The sequence below is a fragment of the Sylvia atricapilla genome, chromosome 1 (assembly GCF_009819655.1).
Source record: "Sylvia atricapilla isolate bSylAtr1 chromosome 1, bSylAtr1.pri, whole genome shotgun sequence".
In the NCBI taxonomy this organism is placed as follows: Eukaryota; Metazoa; Chordata; class Aves; order Passeriformes; family Sylviidae; genus Sylvia; species Sylvia atricapilla.
Window position 1 is genome coordinate 7552700 of NC_089140.1, and position 18891 is coordinate 7571590.

The 18891-nt window shown below is 39.2% G+C and overlaps 1 protein-coding gene and 1 long non-coding RNA gene across 2 annotated transcripts in view; both read left to right on the forward strand.

Annotated features, from left to right (window-relative positions):
• The window catches only part of LOC136358485 (uncharacterized), a 1172843-nt gene extending 1159957 nt beyond the window's left edge, over nt 1-12886 (forward strand). The window contains exon 3 of the long non-coding RNA XR_010743121.1: nt 12571-12886. This is a non-coding gene — a long non-coding RNA (uncharacterized lncRNA). The remainder of the gene's footprint in view (nt 1-12570) is intronic.
• A 5192-nt stretch (nt 12887-18078) lies between these two features.
• Nucleotides 18079-18891, forward strand: part of LOC136358445 (dipeptidyl aminopeptidase-like protein 6) — an 81434-nt gene continuing 80621 nt past the window's right edge. The window contains exon 1 of the mRNA XM_066314353.1: nt 18079-18377. Within this exon, the coding sequence (XP_066170450.1) occupies nt 18173-18377 (205 nt within the window). The 5' untranslated portion in view covers nt 18079-18172. The remainder of the gene's footprint in view (nt 18378-18891) is intronic.

Consider the following 18891-nt stretch of genomic DNA (forward strand, 5'->3'; position numbering starts at 1 on the left):
GCCTTGTTATTCCTGTCTGTAGACCAGGGATGATAATGCCCTTACTTTTTCAAGCAGTTTGAGATCTTCTAATGAGGAATATTTTATACCAGAGTTATTAGAGTTCTTGTTTGTAGGATATTACGATACACAGGGTTGTTGCAATGTGACTTCAGAATATGTAATGTAATTATTCGTGCTGAGTATAAATACAGTTAAGGTGATGCTATCTATGCTGGGAGAAAATGACATTATGCTGCTTTGACATTTACCAAAAAAGCCTCCTTTTACTATATTGCATTTGCTGTGTGTCACTTGTGTTCACTGCTACAAAATGAAGGCAATGGATGAAAGAACAAGAAAAGCATTTAGATTTTATTTTCTAAAAAAATAGATATTTTGTGCTAATAGGACCTTTTCCTTTAAAGCCAGGCTTTGTATCAGTTGTCATACAGTTGCTAATCTTTTCTGCCATCATATTCAAAGGAAATTTAGGAGGCAAAAAATCCATTGGGTGTAGAAGACCAAATTTTATTTTTATTATATAAAATTTATTTTACTCGTGGCAGTAAGATTCAAAAATATAATTATTGTTTGTCCTTTGTGGACATCATCAGTATTGATAAATCCAATTATGTTTTTTGCCATCCCTGAACTAATTCTTAAGGCTTAGGCAAGTCAGCAGTGGAACTAATATGTTCAGCTTCTTATTAATAAGAAACAGAAATTGTCATTTAAGTGCTTGTTCTTACCAACACTTGCTAGTGTTTACCTTACTGTCAAAAAAGTCCACTGAAACCTGGCTGAAAGGCATCTTACAGTTTTGTGGTGTGTTTCCAAAGCAGGTGTTCAGCAGCTTAAACAAGGACATTTCTGAAGCTGAAATCTTATTTTTTTTCTCTTTTTGCAGGGATCCCCAGAATTTGTATCCCCCTGAGGTCAGCAATGCAAAGCTTCAGTATGCTGGTTGGGGTCCAAAAGGGCAACAGCTGGTAAGAGAAAAAACAAGTGTGCAAATGCATTTAGAGACCATGGAAGCAAAGAAACAATAATTCCTTTTCTGAATAGTTTCTTGAAACCTGTGTGCTAGCTTCTAGCATTTATTTCTGGTTCTTCTGTCATGTTATTTATTTATAAAATTCCCAAATATACCCATTCACTGCGAAGTAATCGTGCCTAAAAATGCAGAGAAAGAACAGTTTATGAAAGCTTTTTGAGAGGATGCACCTGCTTCTCCCAATGTTGGACACAGGACAGATTATAGAGATAATAGACAATTTGATTTATTTAGCATCTCATTGCTTCACAAGGGCATCTTCAGACTTGCAAACTTGGCACTGGGGATATGTTAATATTAGCAGCCCCGTTTGGAGAATGCATCTCTCCAGAACAGAGCTGCCCTGAATTTGCCCTGTGGTTGTTTGCAAAATAGACAGAATTAGAAGTGGATCCTGGAAAGTTTTCAGAGATGCTTAAAAAAAAATACAAACCACACCACTTGTCAGGGATTCGTTATATTTCATGGAGCTATTCATGCTGCAAAAATCTTAAAATCCCCAGTATTTTACCCCTCAGCCACTGCCATCCTGGATCTGCCCATTTTTCAGAGCATGTATTTCCTGGCCAGATCCCCTGGCTTCATTTCCTAGTGCAAATCCAATATTAAGCTTTTCCATATTCCAAACATTCTCTTTCTACCATAACGAGTAATGAAAAAATGGCAACATCTTTCTTTTGATATGGAAGCTTTATACCAAGAAATGAGCTTTGGAAGCTCATTATAAGAGAAAATCTGGCAGATATCTACTGGTCCCAGTCCTCTCTTGGGGACTGTTTGTCTGTGTCCTTAACTAGATTGTTTTAAATTCTGTAACTTTAAAAAACAGCAGTAGGAGTCATTATATTTGCAAGTCTCAAAATCAGGTTAGAGGAAACACACCAGATACAGGAACAGGAAAGCCTTTCCTCTGCTTCATCAGGAAAATTGTGTTTGAGAGTCACTGACCTCAAATCTGATCAGAGAGGAGAGTCAGCAGCCTTTAACCTCTTTGCAAAATATCTTCTGAGGAGATTTTTGCCTTCACTGCACACAGTTGGAAGGGACCTCACACATCATGTTGCTCCAATCCCCCCACCAAGTGCAGGAAATACCTTTAGGATGTAGCAAAAAAAGCCAAAATATTTATTTAAGTTACTAGCTCTATTTTTAAGTCTAAAATAGTTCCACAACATGTAAGAAAAACTACACTTGCTAATTAAAAGCTAATATTGAGTGGCATTGGTCACATTCTCCACCCCACAAGTGAATCTTCCTTCCTTTAATAGAGTTTTGCTGTGAACATTTGTGCCCTCGGCACCTGTGCTCACAGCTCAGTGCTGACTCACATCCATGCTCATTTTACAAAGATGAAGGGCTGCACCTAATTCCCACCTTGGAAAGAAAATCTAGAGAGATCTTTATATAAAATATATATAAAAGTATATATAATATATATATAGCAAAGCTGAGGTGACCAATTGGCTGCCTCCATTGCCTTCTCTACCAAAGTAAAATAATCAGACAAAAAGGAAGAATGTTCATACCAAAACAGACAAATTATATCTCCAACACGAGAGAATACACAGTCCAGGAGAAGAAAAGTCTTCTTTATTCCCAAATTTATCGTTTAATGCTGATGAGGCTGACACCAATTTCTACTATATTTTTTTAAGCGATTTATAGTGAAAACCCCAAACCCTAAGAATTCCTGAAGACCAAGTTTCATGCATGTTCCCTCTGTGGGGTACATGCTGCATATGTTTTAGGTACCTTTAAAAATCCCTGAGTTTGTTGAATTCCATATGAATCTTGGAAAATTCTTGCTACAGAGAGTTTGTGATGCATGCTTATTTTTTCCCTTTTTTTGGTGATTTTTTTTGGTTTTGTTTTTGTGTTTGTTTTTGTTTGGTTGGTTGGTTGGTTGGTTGGTTTTTTTTGGTTTTTTGGGTTTTGGGGGTTTTTTTGGTGGGGAGTGTTGTGGGTTTTTTGTTTTGTTTTGTTTTTATTTTGAAAAATGTAAAATATGTAAAATTATTGGCCTTTAATTGAAGGCTCTTGCCTGTTCTTGCATTTGGAGTCAGGGTAGGTGAGGAGTAACTCACTGGTAGTTTAAGTATTATTTTTTCATGCTTCTAACATATGTGCCTTTTTGCCCTTTTCTTTGCCAGTCATTTACCTCGAAATAAAATTATAGCTGTAGTTCATAAAATAAGCATGCTTTTACATACATCAATATAGGCTTTTTTATATCTAATAATCAGCAGAGAATTACCAGAGGAAAAAAAAATAAAGCTTTTAAAATAAGAAAAAAAAACCCTACAAGAATATTAAATGAGATCAAGAAACACACCACGTTCACTGTTCTGTATTTCAGGACTAATTGGGTTACTCAGAATATAATTGCCAGCAAAATTCGTGTCACCTTCTGTGGAGATGCGAAGACAGAGAAAAATTAAAGTCTATTAAAATTTTGATAGTGGGAATGTGTTTGCCAAATGTACACCGAGCTGCGCTGCAGGAGGAGGAGGGAAAATATGTTGAGTGGGAGGGAAAGGAGTCACTGGGAAGTCCAAGGCAGCTCCTCTGCTCCCAGGAGGTTCCTGAGAGTGTTTGAGGGGGGTCCCACAGCAGCAGAGAGGACCCCCAGTGTGTGTCAGCCCTGGTGGGCACACAGCAGCAGCCCCCTGGGCATGGCTCAATCCAATTCCACTCCAGCAAAGGTGGGAGCAAAAGGCAAGTGAGTTTTTTGCATCACCTTGAAGTTAGCCCAGTCTTCAGGAAATAAAAAAAGCTTTCCCCTTGAAATCGCCTGGTTTGTTCTCTTTTTCTTGCAACATAAAGGAAAGGCAGGGCAGGAGAGTAAGAGGGCTTGGTTCCAAAATTTTTATTCTCTTTGTAGCTTCTATTTCATCCTTCCTGTGGGAACTTTGGGTTGCTGTGCCTGACCTCTTTCTCTCTTGCATGTCTAATCATTCCAAAAAGAAACATATCTGAAATAGGAGTCTGAATAATCTGTATTTTCTGTGATTAAAAATATAGTGGAATATTCCCAGGAGCAATTTTCTATTTATTTTGCTTTATTTTGTCCTTTCTCATTAAATTATATGCCAATTTTTGGGTGATTAAGTCCTCAGAGCGTGGTTCTTGACTTCTTACTAGCCTGCAGAATGCCACACTTGCCAACTGAGCTGTTTAAATCAAGGCAGATAATGGATCAGAGAAAATCTGTCAGAAGATCAGAATGCAAAAAAAGCTCTCACTTCAGGCATCTCAGAAAAATGCTTCAGCTTTTCTCTGATCTCAGCCAAAGTCTTGACAAATGAAGTCTCACAAAGCTGTTGGAAGAATTGGGGCCCTCACCAGTGTGAGCTCCAGAGTCATTAGAAAGAGAGCCACTAATTTCAATGCAAGAGGGAACACATTCCCTAAATCTGGCTGTTCATAAAGGGCTCATTCCTCCCATTTGTCCTAAACCATGACTCATCATTTGTGCCTTTACAGAGCAGAGTGAAAAACACTGTTAACTTGGAATAGCCATGGGATATATATTCACTATTTGTGGGTGTAAATGACTATGCAAAATGCCTGTGGGAAAAATCCGTCCTTTCCATGGTGCACCTGACAGCCCGAAGCCTCACTTAGTATTCCATCTCCTCAGCCCACTGGCCTTCAGCAGGGTGCATGGTGGTTTTTTAGTGAACAGACTGTGCTACCCTCAGTTTGTGTGATGCTTTCCAGCAATATGAGGCCGTGGGTGGCATGACAGGACTGCAAAAAGTGTTATTCTGTACCTTTGTCCTGTTCTGGGTGTGCTTATCTGCACAAGAATCTTCACTCCTTGGATTTCTTCTCTTTTTCTGATCGTGTCATCTGTGACTCAACAGCTACCCACTTGTGATGCTGCCAAAGTAAAATAAAATAAAATAAAAACCTTCTGCTAATTGATCTTATTGGAATATTTTACCAGTTTCATCATGTTCCAAGGCTCTGCCCACATGCCGAGAGCTCACACAATGTTCCTGTGGTACATTTGCCCCAACAGTATCTAAGAAAAGTTAATAGATGCTGAACTCTGCTTCATAAAACTTGTGTGGCTGACAGGTCTGGACCTGTCTATCTGTCAAGAAAAGTGCAGTGTGAAAGAGGTTTCTTTTCTGTTTTTCTTGGCAGCAGAGCCAAAATCAGGGAGTTCTTCAGGAGTGAGAGACTGTCCAGTGCATGATTTTAACTGAGGTGCTCAAAGAATCCAATAAACCCAAAGAAGCTTTCCGGAGGTTTTTATCTAAGTTACCCCAAAACAAGCACATCCAGGTTCAAAGTATTGTCGCCCTGGTTTTGTGCCTGAGGTGTTTTGGTTTTCTGAAATTCCTTTCCTAGGGAATTTTCTGTAAACGAGAGAAGTGTTTTTGTAAACTGTACTTTGTATACATTCCTTTCCCCAGGAGGGACTTCTTCTTGATGTCCCTCTGGTCTGAACAGTGTGATTGAAGAGGTTTGTCTTTGTGTCACCCATCCAGTTGGTCTGGGTAGAGTCGTATAAAAGAGAGACACATCCCAAAAATAAAGGAGCCATGAAGTCGGAGTCTGTGTCGTTGTGGTGTACAACAGCGTCAGAGAATTTGTGTTAAGGACAAGCTGGGAATTTCCATGGGCCCTGCTGCCAAAAGGAAGGAGGCCTGCTCTAGTAAAATGCAGTGAATATTTGTCTGCATTGGCAGCACTGAATACAGTTCACAGGAGCTGTTAAACTCCAATATCAAAAGCAGAAGCACTTCTGCTGTGCTGCTATTTTCTTTTTTTTTTTTTTTTTCAAAATCAGAATCTGTAACCATCCTGACAGATATTAATGGTGATGGTGACACATCAGATGCTGGGAGAAGCAGTTTTGCAGAACCTTAGAGGCAGCAGTTATAATTCTAAAAACAACTCTCTCATAGATCATAGTATTTATTCTCCTACAAAGAGAAACATTTATTTTTTTTAAGATTCTCCTGACCAGTCAGTCTATTACTGTTTACACAGTTTCTTTATGTACCAAAAGCATACAGAAAGCAGATTGGGGTTGCTGGAAGTTTTATATGTCCTTGTGTTTTACTGCAGCCCCACAGAAGGGTCAAAACATGTTTTTCCTTCATTCGTAGGCAATAAGCCTTTTTCAGTGTCAGCTCTGTTTGGAGCAGGAACTATTTCCTATTCCTGTAGATTGTGCTGCAATCACGTTTATAATTGGTTCTAAGGTAACAGAAGTTAAGTTTCACAGCAGGTGCAGAAGATGCAATAAGAAATCTCTATTTCAGGGAAATGAAAATGCCAGGGGAAAAAAAATGGAATGATTCTCTCAGCCTCTACCATGTTAGGGCTTTGCAGGTGCCTTCAAACAGGGAATGCTGATGCTGGTAAACAGCTTATTGTCATAAATATTGCCGTTTAAAAAACTGCAATGCAATTAAGAGAAACACTGATTTTTTTTTAATATATAAAACATTTGGATGGTAGATCCTGCTGCACATGACCAGAACCTACCCATTTCCCTTATCTTTTTTTTTTTTTTTTTTTTTTTATGTTGTAGTACAATATTTTTCCAGCTAGGATATCTAGATGCAAAAAGAAAGCTGAGTAAGTGATGACACCTGGAACTAAACTGGAGTGACTCCTCTAATTAGGAGTTTTTTCCCTGCCTGAATTTGTGCCTGTCATGCCAGCTTAGTTCCAGGCAGAAGGGCTGCACAGAGACAAGGGAAAAGGACCATTTTCACAGGAGGCACTGAATCATCTGCTGTTGTTCTTATTCCAGCAGGGCTTTTGAACTGCTTTGTGTATAATTACTGTAGGTCTATTTGTCTCTACCATTCTTTCATAGATTTTTGCATTGTTATTTTCAAGCTGTTGTTCCCTCACCTTTTCTTTTTGCAATGACATCTGAATCAATATTTAGCTGTGGTCTGCTGTATGTAATTATTCTGGCTTGCTTATCTTGCTTGCTTATCTTACCAGTTTCAAGAAAAAAAGATTTCTGCCCTGTCTCCCTCTCCTCACCGTCCCCAAAGTCTATGTAAGTCCTATTTAAGCATAGTGAGGGGTATTCAGGCAGATTTTAACATGGTCCCTGCATTCTGGAAAAGCAAACATTTCAGCACAATAATGTGTCATCTCCACATCACCTTCTCAAACATCATGATATGAATTTTTTAGGGAAATTTCAGTAAGATATATTACATATACACTCAGCACTTGGACAGGTTGCTCCTTTCCCCTCTCCTCTCAATTATTTGAATTATTATTCAAATAATTACACTGGAAAAGTGTTGTGTTTCAGTTTTGTTTTGTTTTGTTTTGTTTTGTTTTGTTTTGTTTTGTTTTGTTTTGTTTTGTTTTGTTGTTTGTTGGGGTTTTATTCCTTTGATGCTCTCTCCTTGGTTACAGTGGCAGCAGTGTCCTATTTTTAACTTTGCACATCCTTGTCATTCCTTTGTCACCCCTGGGCTTGGTGTTGGGTCCTTTTTCCCAAAGGGAGTTTTTGGCATAGTCAGTTATGTTCTTTGCTGAGAAATGGTCACATCTTTTCTCCTCCCAGCATCCTTGGGACTGCATCTTCATCAGGTGGCAAAAGGGCAAGATATTTAGGATAACTCAAGGTGCTGCAATAAATGTTACTGAAGGAAGATGTAGGTAATTTCATTTCAAATAGGATGTTGCTCTTTTTGTGGGCCTGCAAGATTTCAGAGGACAAAATGAAATTGATTATTTGCCATAGAAGTTTCACCAATAAATCAGAAAATAATTGCCTTTATACCTAAATATGAGATATAAGATGGTGCAGGCATTTCCCCTGGGGGTGGGACACTGCCACAGGCTTCCTCTGTAATTTCCTATATGTCAATTTGTTTTCTGGTGAAGTTACAGCGATAGATTCCTACCTTTAAATGGACTTACAGAATTGATGCATTAAATGTCACTGACATTCTCAGTCTGCATTAAGGAAACTGAGTGCGTTCTTACAAGAAATGCAAATATCCATGGATTTACCAGCTTAGAGGAACTCACCATCTTGTTCTCTGCAAGGAAACTGTATACTGAATTGAATACTGAATCCACTTCCTTTATATGTTACCACCTTTCCTCACCTGCTATTGTACAATATTCCTAGCAGGAAAACACTCCAACCTTTCAGCCCCACTGAAAGTAATTCCCTCCTTTTACAGAAATTTCTTGAATTTCAGTGGAGATTTATGGATATTGAACCACTCTTCTTTGTGAAGGGCAGTTTTCATTTCAGAGATCTAACTGCCAAAAGAATCTTCTTGTCTGAGCATAAGGGTTCCTGGCACCTTCCAGATCAGTGGTTGGTGGATGATGTCCTTTGAAATATGTGCTCACGAAAAGTGTTGTTAAAAACTGCTGTGAAAATATTGACCTTTTACTTTAGATGGCAGCAGTCACTGCTGAGAGTGAGGTGAAGGAACAGCCACTGGGATGCCACAAGCCAGACTGAGCAGTGCCACCCAAGGGACTGTGGAGTGTCCCACCTTGGTTGTGGTGGTGCTCTCTCCTTCCCCACAAGCTGCCATTTACCAGAGATGAGGAAAGTTCATGAAAAATTCTGTTAGCTCTCCTCCTCACCTGAAAGAGGTATTGAGTGTTCCTACAATCAAGCTTCTAATGAGAAACAGGAATATTGCAGTGACCTGCTCACTGTCCAAGGTCAGATGTGCACCTGGAGGAATCCTAAATCCCAGTTGCCAGTTTCCTTATGCTGACACAAACACTCTTTGTGCTCTTCTTAGTCAGGTGTTCCTTCCATAACAAAATAAAGTATTTTAAATGGAACATTGTATCATCTCACATTAAATAATCTAATTTATAGTCATGCCCTACATAACCATCAGAGATATTAGGTTATAGAATACAAGATAATCCATCAAGCAGAACTTAAAAGCAGAAGCAGAGTTCTATACTAAATGGTACATTTACTATTTCGTTCTTTTATATAACAAGGCAGCTGTAAATTAAAATAACCCCATTAGAATACAGGGCAATGAAATACAAGCAGATATGGTTCTTACTCTTTGCTGAGGTGAATAAAGCTCTCTTTTCTTCCCTGAAGAAGAGAAAAGAGCACAGCACGTTTTTCTTGAAACATATATTTTTAAATCTCCAGAATTATGATAACTGTTTATTTGGCTGTACTTTGGCAGATTCTAGGTGTGATTAAAATCCATGCATATTGTGGTCTAATCTGCTCACAGAATACAAATGGAAATGCACAGCATCCGTAATGTCAAAACTATAAAAAAAACTTGTAGGAAACTAGAAGAATATTAATGCACTGAAGCTGAGAGAATCAGGAAGAAAAAAACTGTATCCAGTTTAAAAGGAAAGATTGTGGGAATGTGCCTCCATATCATAGAAATCTGCCATACTTCTGTAGTCCATTATATGGGACTTTATCTCAAGTACTAGTTTTGACAATTTTGGATATTGTCTAAAGACATTTTAACCCACAAAATCATAAAAACTCTACTGATTTCCTAAGAGAGAATCCAAGAGGGATTCCCTCGCTTGGGATACCTCCAGGCAAGTTTCTGAATAGGTCAAAGTCTGCTCTCCTAAATTCCAGGGCTTAATACTCTTTTTGGCATATTTCCTCTTGTGATCATGAACTTCACCACCTCATGGTGTGTGCAGCATCAGCTGCTCCCAGCTTTCACCTTGCCCTGCAATTTCTGCTGGTTTGAAAGTGTGAGGTCCAGCAGAGCATCTCCCTTCATCAGCTCCTTCATCACCTGTGCCAGGACAAATGCCCTCCACAGACCTCCTGGATCATTGTCTTCTTGTTGTTGACCCTGCAGGAGATAAAGATTAAGGTCCCTCATGAGAATCAAGGTATTTAAATGTGAGGCTTCTTCCATTTATATGGAGAAGGGCACATCTCCTTCTCCCTGACCAGAAATCTGGTATCACATGCTCCCACTGCTCCTTTCTTTCCTCCACCCACGTCCCACAAAGGGATCACCTCCCCCAGCCCCAGAGAGAAGTCACCTCCACACCTGGGCAGCCACATCCTCTCTTGGGAACCCTTAAGACTCTGTTGTAGAGTTCTGGGCGCTGTTCACACAGATAAGAAATGTTTCTTCATTTTTCCATTCTCTCTGACATTTTGGTCACTTCATTGATCGCATGCAATGAAAACAAAGTTTATTTCTTCTTGTCTATTTTTCAAGGTGTATTGGCAGTTTCCAAGCTATGTGGCTGAAATCAGGAGATTTACGTGATTTACTGGTGGTGACTCTTCTACACTTCCTTTCCCAAATGTGCAATCAAGGCCACTGAAGGCAGCAGACTTTGTTTGATTTTTGCACTGGTTCTGGTGGTTTCCCTTGCACAAACAGTTCCATTTCTTTTCATTTCACTGATTTCTGAGCAGCTAAGCTCTCACACCACTGGAATCAGATGTGTTTATTTTTCCATCCCCAGTGACGAGTCATGAATATTGTTTTTGATGTGTTCATGGGTCAGCATGATTCTTACAAGTATCAGTCTTCACTTCTGTGGTTTCTGGCTGTAGTGGTCCCCTGGGTTTTTCAGCTTCTCTGTCCTGAAAGCTTCCCTGCAGAACTATTTAAAGCAGGTGATAAACTTGACATAAACATGACCTTTGCCGAAGTCTGGACAAGGTAAATTTGAATTAAACTCAGCTTTATCTCTTTGTGGCCCCCCTCAGAAACTGCTATGTCTTCTAAATCCCTGGTGTCTTAAGGAGTTATCTTCTTACTTTGAATTAAAACAAAGACAAACCCTGGTATGAAAACTGCAACTGTAGGTTTTTTCTGTCATTTATTTAGATGTGATTCTCTGCCATGTGATGATTGTGTGGAAGAATTTCATTGTTTTGTCACTAGTCTTAATAATGACATTTTCATTTTGTGAAGAAAAGAAGGTGGTTTAAAAATTCTTTATCTTACTCCTCTGTCACAGTTGTTATCTGTCTCTTTCCTAAATTATGAACATGAACCAATTGATGGAGAGAATGAAAATATTTTGAAGTTTTTTGTCTTTAATCTTTTTTATCACCTGCTATCAAACTACCATTTAAATGGCAACAAGAAAAGCCTAATTAAAATACTAGATCTTATTATGCAAGCTCACTGGTGACGAGCAGTTTATGGTTTTATTACCCTTTTTGAAGAACTGATAAGAGCTGGTGTAATCACATCATATGCATTAGGAAAAACACTAATGACAGAATACATTAATGACAGCTATTTGAACATCAAAGTTTGCATTTTATGAGGCTCAAAAGAAGAAATTGGCAGAGTATTCATTAAATAATGCATAATCAATCAGCAACAAGCTTGAGAACTGATTTTAAATTGATCACACATTTTTCTGCTGAAGTTGATGGAAGAGGAGTAACTGCAAAAATCCAAGACCTTTCTGGTACAATGCTCATCACACTTCCTTGATATCACAAAATAAAAACACAATTATTGTATCTGCTTCAAGAAGCTACATGGATGAGGACAGGCCCAGGCTAATTCTGGGTGGTTCAGACAGGTTTTCACTCAAACAAACAGCAGGGAATCTCCCTCTTTGCAACTTTTCATCTTCACAGTCTTCGGCTTCCAGGGCTCATATGGCAGCATAAAAACAAAATCAGCTGAAGAAAGGACCTCTCCAAAACATTTGGATGGAAGCAGAGAGCACCAGAAATGGTGAAGAGAAGGGAAGGTTCTTTCTGTATGTGCATTTCCAGGAAGGGTTTGATCACCATCAAACACTACTTGTGTCTGTGATCTGACATCTCCAAACCCCATTTACAAGCTGTGGCTCTGTTACAGACCTCAGCCAGCTACTTAGCATATAAATAAAGACATAAAACCTTTCCACTTCCTGAACATATTGGTAAGATGAATCTATGTATTTTCCAGAGATTTCCCGATCAATGTGATGGATAACACCATATAAATATGTAGATAGTTAATATACAGTTCAGCACAAAACATTCCTGTCATTGAAACCCAAAAGAAAATGAACAGGAGTCAGACTATTCTAAGGAAGTATCTTATGCTGAAAAGTTTTGGGTTTTTTTTTAAGTCCTTGATTAAAGGGACTTTAAATCCTCTTGTGGGATTCTTGTGGTGCCACCAAGCTGCTCTATCACTCTCCCTTCCCAGTGGGCCTGGGGGAGAAAGTTCTCTGAAAATCTCATGGGTGGAGCTGAGGACAGGGGGAATCACTTGCCAGCTGCCATCGGGGCCAAACAGACTTGATTTGGAGCAATCAGTCTGATAATTCAATTGTATCAATTAATTGTAACAGAATTGTCAGAATGAGAAATAAAACAAAAATAAACACACCTTCCCTTCCTACCCTCCTCGTCCACAGACCACAGTGTCTGCAAGGCTGTTTAATTCTCTCACATTTTCTCACTCTTCTCACACACATACAAACCCAGCCTTTTTACCCTTTTACAAATACATTTTCACAGATGCATTAGCAGTGTCCCTGATGGGCACAGCTTTGACCAGTGGCAGGTCTGTAACTTTTCATAGTTTTGTGTTTTTTTTTTTTTGGTGGGTTTATTGTTTTTTTTTTTTTGGGTTTTTTTTTGTTTTTTTTTTTTTTTTGTTTTTTTTTTTTTTTTTTTTTTTTTTGTTTTTTTTTTTTTTTTTTTTTTCACTGATTCTGCAAAATAAATGCGAGAGTTTTGGAGAGTTTTCTCAGAAGTTTTCAAAAAGTTTTAAAATTACTCTGTTTCTTTTTTTATTATTCAGAATATGCTCTCAGGTAAACTGATCTTCCAGAAAAAGAGGAGAAAGAGAAAAAATAAAAGTTTAGCATCAAAAACAAGAAACAATGAAATACACCATGTTGGATGAGGAGAGAATAACGTGTTTATTTGTAGTTCTGTTTCCCCATTCACCATGTCTTCCTTTTTGATTCTCGCCCTTTTAAGCCTCAAAGGAAGATTTTGAATTTAAAACAGGGTTTTGTGGTTCAAGCCCAGCCAGCAGCTAAGCCCCACCACAGCAGCTTGCTCCAGTGGGATCAGGGGAGAACCAGAAGAGTAAAACCCAGAGCACTGGTGGGTGGAGATAAAGGCAGTTTAATATGGAAATCAAAAAGCTGTGCCCACAAGTGAAGCAAAACAAGGAATTCATCCCCTGCTTCCCATGGCTGGGCAGGTGCTCTGCAATCTCCAGGAGAGCAAGGCCCCATCACATCTATCAGTGACTTGGGAAAACAAACTCCATCATTCCAAAAGCTCCTCTCTTCCTTCTTCTTCCCCCACATCCCCATACTGCTCATGATGATGTATGGTCTGGGGTAACCCTTGGGTCAGTTTGGGTCATTTTGGGTCATTTTGGGTCATCTGTCCTGGCTGTGTCTCCTCCCATCTTCCCAGGCACCCCCAGCCTCCTCGACAGTGTGGCAGCACAAAAAGCAGAAAATTCTGTGTAAGCCCTGCTCAGCAATAACAAAAATATCTCTGTACTATCAACACTGTGCTCAGCACAAATCCACAGCCACTGGGAAGAAAATTAACTCTACCCCAGCCAGACCCAGCACGCAGTGTCAAGGAAAGGCTTTGTGCCTGTCTCTACATGAAGGCCAGTTCTTGTTGGTCAGATTGTCCAAGTCAGAGTGCCAACCTTTCCATGTTATCTATTGTCTCACAGATAAATCCTGTGGGTTTGCCTTGCAGAGTGCAGAGGTGCCTTTGAACATGTAGGAAACATTTACACTTCTCAATGTGCTAATAAAGTAATGAGCATCCAGGCATTAACTTTATGAGAAATTTGAGTGATGCAGCTCATTCAGTTGACAAGTCATACATTTGAAATTGTGGGGTAAAGAGAACATAAACTTAGAATGCCACCCTACGGCTGGAAAATAAATAGGAGCAGTAAAAATGCAGATTGGTGCACATGAATTTCTTTTCTTTTGATCTGTGGAGAAATAGGAATATCACACACCTCTTTGCTGGAAGGAAGGTGGGTTGACCAACTGTAAAAGGAGGTGTAGTGTTCACCTACTCAAAATAGTTGGTCACTGTGACTCTTTAAGTCTATATTCCTGAAAAGATCCAGAAATGAATGCATTTAAAGGTACCAATATTTTAATTAATGCAGCATAATTGCTGAATATCACCCTGGGTCAGTTTGGTAGAGACTATTATAGTACAAGCCCTTAAGCAGTTGTAAAAGGATTTTAAATAAATCCTTGAATCAATCAGTGTTGTTCAGGCTCTTGTATGTTTGAAGTGAATTAAGTTTAATTTGTTGTTAGATCAAATATTTACTCTATTGTATAAATTTATCTTACTGGATACTTAAGCTTTGACTTCCTGTCTCATGCCTGTGGTCCAATCAGCCTCGCATTCTTTTCTCCAATTTAGGTTGGGTTGTGCAAGGATGTGAAATGGTTTGGGGGAATCAATTCTAACACCAGTTGCAGGTGGACAGAGATTTCTTCCCAGACCACAGGAGTTAGTGGTGAGCTGATACCTGAGGCTAAAGGGGTTATAGCTGAAAGTTCCATCCTGAGCCACATAAAGCCAACAGCAAAATCTCCATTGATTTTTATTATCCTGGGATTAAGTGAATGCATTTGAAAAAAACCCAAACTTTATCTTAATCCCCTCAGATGTTCCAGTTATTTTTTTGTTAAGTGTTTAATCTTTTGGGCATCTGTTAAAACATCCGGCAGAAAGAGAGGTCTTCAGCTAGATCCAGTGGCAAGAAGTTCCATATGTTCCATATGTTGATTCTGATTTCATTAGGAAAAATATTCTAGGTTCGCCTGTGATTTTTGAGAAATAAAACAGTAAAAATACATTTTCCTTTTATTCCATGTCTGTCCATTACCTTGTAGAGCTTACGTCTTCCTTGTTGTTTTCTGTAGAGTTACCAATTTCTGTTTCTCCAATCCATGTGTGGGTGTTTCCATTCTTCTTACGTCTTTCCAAATATCTTCTCTTTCCTCTGCATTGAACGTGTTATGATGAAAAGGGAGATGGTATTCAACTCCTGACTTGGCACAGCTTGGTTTTCCATGCCAGCAGTTGTATTCAGTGTTGGATTTTAAGGCACATATATTGCAAGAATGTCTGGGTTAAAGTCTTGCTCAAATATGCACACCAAAAGAGAAGACACCAGAAATTTGGGCTCTGCTCTTTATCTCCTCTACAGAGAGGCAAAAAACTGACCTTGATCCCTTCTGTCATTATTTTAAATTTCTCTAGGAGTGCTATGAAAAGCACAGCATAGCATAAAGTATAGCATAAAGTAATGTAAAAGTGATGTCTGTATATATTTTTATTATTTTTCTTTACTAAAATTTCTTATCCTCTAATTAGCTGACAGAATTGATCATTTGATAGAAAGCATTGCTTTGATGCCATGAAACCAAAACAGTAAAAACTGTTACACAGGTATTTTGCAATAACTTCAAATATGTTTCTAACATGGGATGTGAGGTAATCCAAAGACATTTCTTTCTTGATGAATAACAGAAGTCCAGAAGCTTTTTCTTAATTTATAAGATACATTACACAGAAATCTTCCTTATGCTGCTTCAGTTATCTTTTATCTTGATTATGGTTGACATTTTTAGGGTACAAGGCACTGTAGTTAGGAGGATAATTTTTAAATCTCCATGAGGTGCTGCAGTTTGACTCTGAATTACATGGGAGACAGTTTGAAGTCAGAGCACTATATTATTTTTCCACTGCAGCTACCAGATACCTCACACAGCCTGATGAGTGTAATGAAGCTTTGAAAGACCAAACAGGGAAGATGAAAACATTGTAATACTTTAAAAAGGGAAGGGTGGGAACAGATTGTCAATCCACTTTCTTTATTTTTCCTCTAAACTCATAAAACATTGACTATAGTATGAAATATTGCAAACCTTATTTTGCTGGAAGAATCTGAGCAAGGGAAGGGTTGCATCACTTGAATAAACCCACTTGGTTGTGTGCCTATCACAGAAGAGCTCATACCCAAAGCACCCTTTAGCACATTTAGTACTCAGACACAGAGATTTGGATTTATTTGGGCCCTGAGTATCTTATTCTGCTTAGTCTTCACAATTTTTATGCAAATTTAAACTTCAACAACCTCCCCCTATGCAGATTAGCTAATACATAAAATTCTTTACTTGGAATCCCTTATCTGGCTGCTCTGTTTACTAAAATTAAAGGTAGGAAGGAGAATGTAGCGTCTTCCACAATGTATTTTTTTCTTTCCCAATCTATTCATTGAATGCAGCTCTTCCTAGTTTAAAAGGAGGAAAAGCAAGCTGCAGTTTCAGTAATAATTCCTACCTTTAGGCAAACCTGCTATAACTCCTGCCAAAATTAAATTAAGATCTATACTTTCTTCTGGAATATTTCCAGCTTATCTTTGGGTGAAACATATACCATAATAGAATGTGAAACAGAAGATGAAAGCAAATTTTTTTCTCAATTCTGTCTTTCCACAACGTGAGAAATTGCTTTCTAGTATGGTGGTAAAGATACATAACGTTTATTGCAATATCTTCAAGTGTATAAAAACCCATCTATAAATGTCTACTAAATTATATTAAGTTTGCATTTCAGTCTAAATAGCTTGCTGATACCCTGTTCAGTACATCTTTTCAGTTTGAATAGAGTTTAAAAATATGTTAAAGACGGGGATGGGGAGCAAAGCTCCCATGAGGTGAAAGGGACCTGCTACACCTCTTAGACACACACAGGTCTGTGGGACTGCATAGGATCCATCCAAGGGTCCAACTGTGGAGGGCCCAGGTGACTGGAGGTCAGCAAATGTGATGCTTATCTATAAAAAGAGTCAGTGGTGTGAGGTTCAACAAGGCCAAGTGCTGGGCCCTGCACTTGTATCACAAGGACCCCAGGCAGGGCGACAGGCTGGGGACAGAGTGACTGCAAAGTGGCTCTGTGGGAAAGGACCTGGGGGTGCTGGTCAACAACAGCTAAACATGAGCCAGATGTGCCCAGGTGGCCAAGAAAGCCAAAGACATCCTGGCCTATATCAGAAATAGTGTGTCCAGCAGGATCAGGGCAGTGATTGTCCCCCTGTACTGACCACTGGTGAGGCTGCACCTCAAACCCTGTGCTCAGTTCCCTCACGATAAGAAAGACTTTGAGGTGATGGATCCTGTCCAGAGAAGGGCAACAGAGCTGGAGAAGGGTCTGGAGCTCCAATCTTATGAGGAGTGGCTGAGGGAGCTGGGATTGTTCAGCCTGGAGAAAAGGAGGCTCAGGGGGGACCTCATCACTCTCCACAATTACCTGAGAGGAGGCTGGAGCAAGGGGGGATCAAACAGTTAGATCAACAAGGAGCAAACAGTTAGACAAGAGGAGATGGCCTCAAATTGTCCCAGGGAGGTTTAGGCTGGATTCTAAGAGAAATTCCTTCACAGAAAGGCTTGTCAAGCATGGGAATAGGCCGCCCATGGCAGTGGTGGAGTCACCATCTCTGGGGGTATTTCAAAGACACGCAGATGTGGCACTGGGGGACATGCTTTAGTGATGGGCTTGGCAGTGCTGGGTTAATGCTTGGACTCCGTGACCTTAGAATCACAGAATGGCTTGGGTTGGAAGGGGCATTAAAGATTTTAGGGGTGTTTTACAACCAAGTGATTCTGTCATTCTATAACTCTACTTAGAGCAAGATGTGTTTCACTTTGGGGTTAGGGGGCAGGAACTATCAATGACAGAGGAACACAGAACAATTCAACCACATGACCAAGACTGATGCCATGGAATGATATTTTTATTATTGGTTGGCTAAAGCTTTACTTCCTGATCAGCACTTAAACACATAAATAAAGAGCCTGGTTCTCAGCAATAGCTCCAACAACTCAAAACCTGAGCAGTGGCATTCTTCATCTCATGACCTCGAACTGAACTGTTCAGTTTCTGAAATGAAGACAGGAGTGAGAGAAATAAAGCTTGTATCAAATCACCAAGGCTTCAGTGTGTTGTAAATTAGCATCTTTCTATATTAGCTGCTGGCTTGGAAGCAAGCTGTGGAAATCTTTTTTTTTTTTTTTTTTTTTTTTTTTTTTTTTTTTTTTTTTTTTTAACAAAAGGTGCCATAAAATTGTGATGTGTGATTTTGTACTGCCAATTATTGTAAAAGCAAAATGCAACATTTTATGCTGGAGCTACTGCTTAATGCTGTTCTCTTTTTCTTTTTTCTTTTTCTTTTTTTTTTTCCTTCAAATCAGATATTTATCTTTGAGAATAACATCTATTACTGTGCCCATGTGGGGAAACAAGCCATCCGAGTGGTCTCCACAGGAAAGGAAGGTGTTATTTTCAATGGGCTCAGCGACTGGCTGTATGAAGGTAGGACACAACATTTAGGCCAGCAGTTAGTTATGAGTTTTAAGTTTCAGTCTAGAATTACAGACCTTGCTGGAATTAGACATCCTGCATTGCATTTCCAGGCACTGGTGGACCACGGAGCTGAAAACCTGCAATTCTAACAGTTGCCTGATGTGCTGGACTGGAAATAATGTGAAATTATGTAAGAGTTCTGTTTTCAGGCTGTTTTCTTTCCCTTAGTCCAAAGGCAATAAATCACTGGGCTTTAATGAACAGAGCTGCTTCATTATTTAATGGCACCTGCAATCACTCATGGATGTGCCAGTTTTCAAATCACAGAAAAGGACAGAAATGGGGAGGGAAAGAGATTCTGTCTTAAAGAAGACAGCGAAGAAACAATTTTACTTGATTAGCTGTTTCCCACAGAACTAGGTGAGCCTTGGAAGCTGCCCAGATCTTGCCACCTAAAAAAATTTCAAAAAGCAGACCCCAGTAATTGGCTTCTTTCTGGTGAAAATGGGCTTGACAGGGTGGA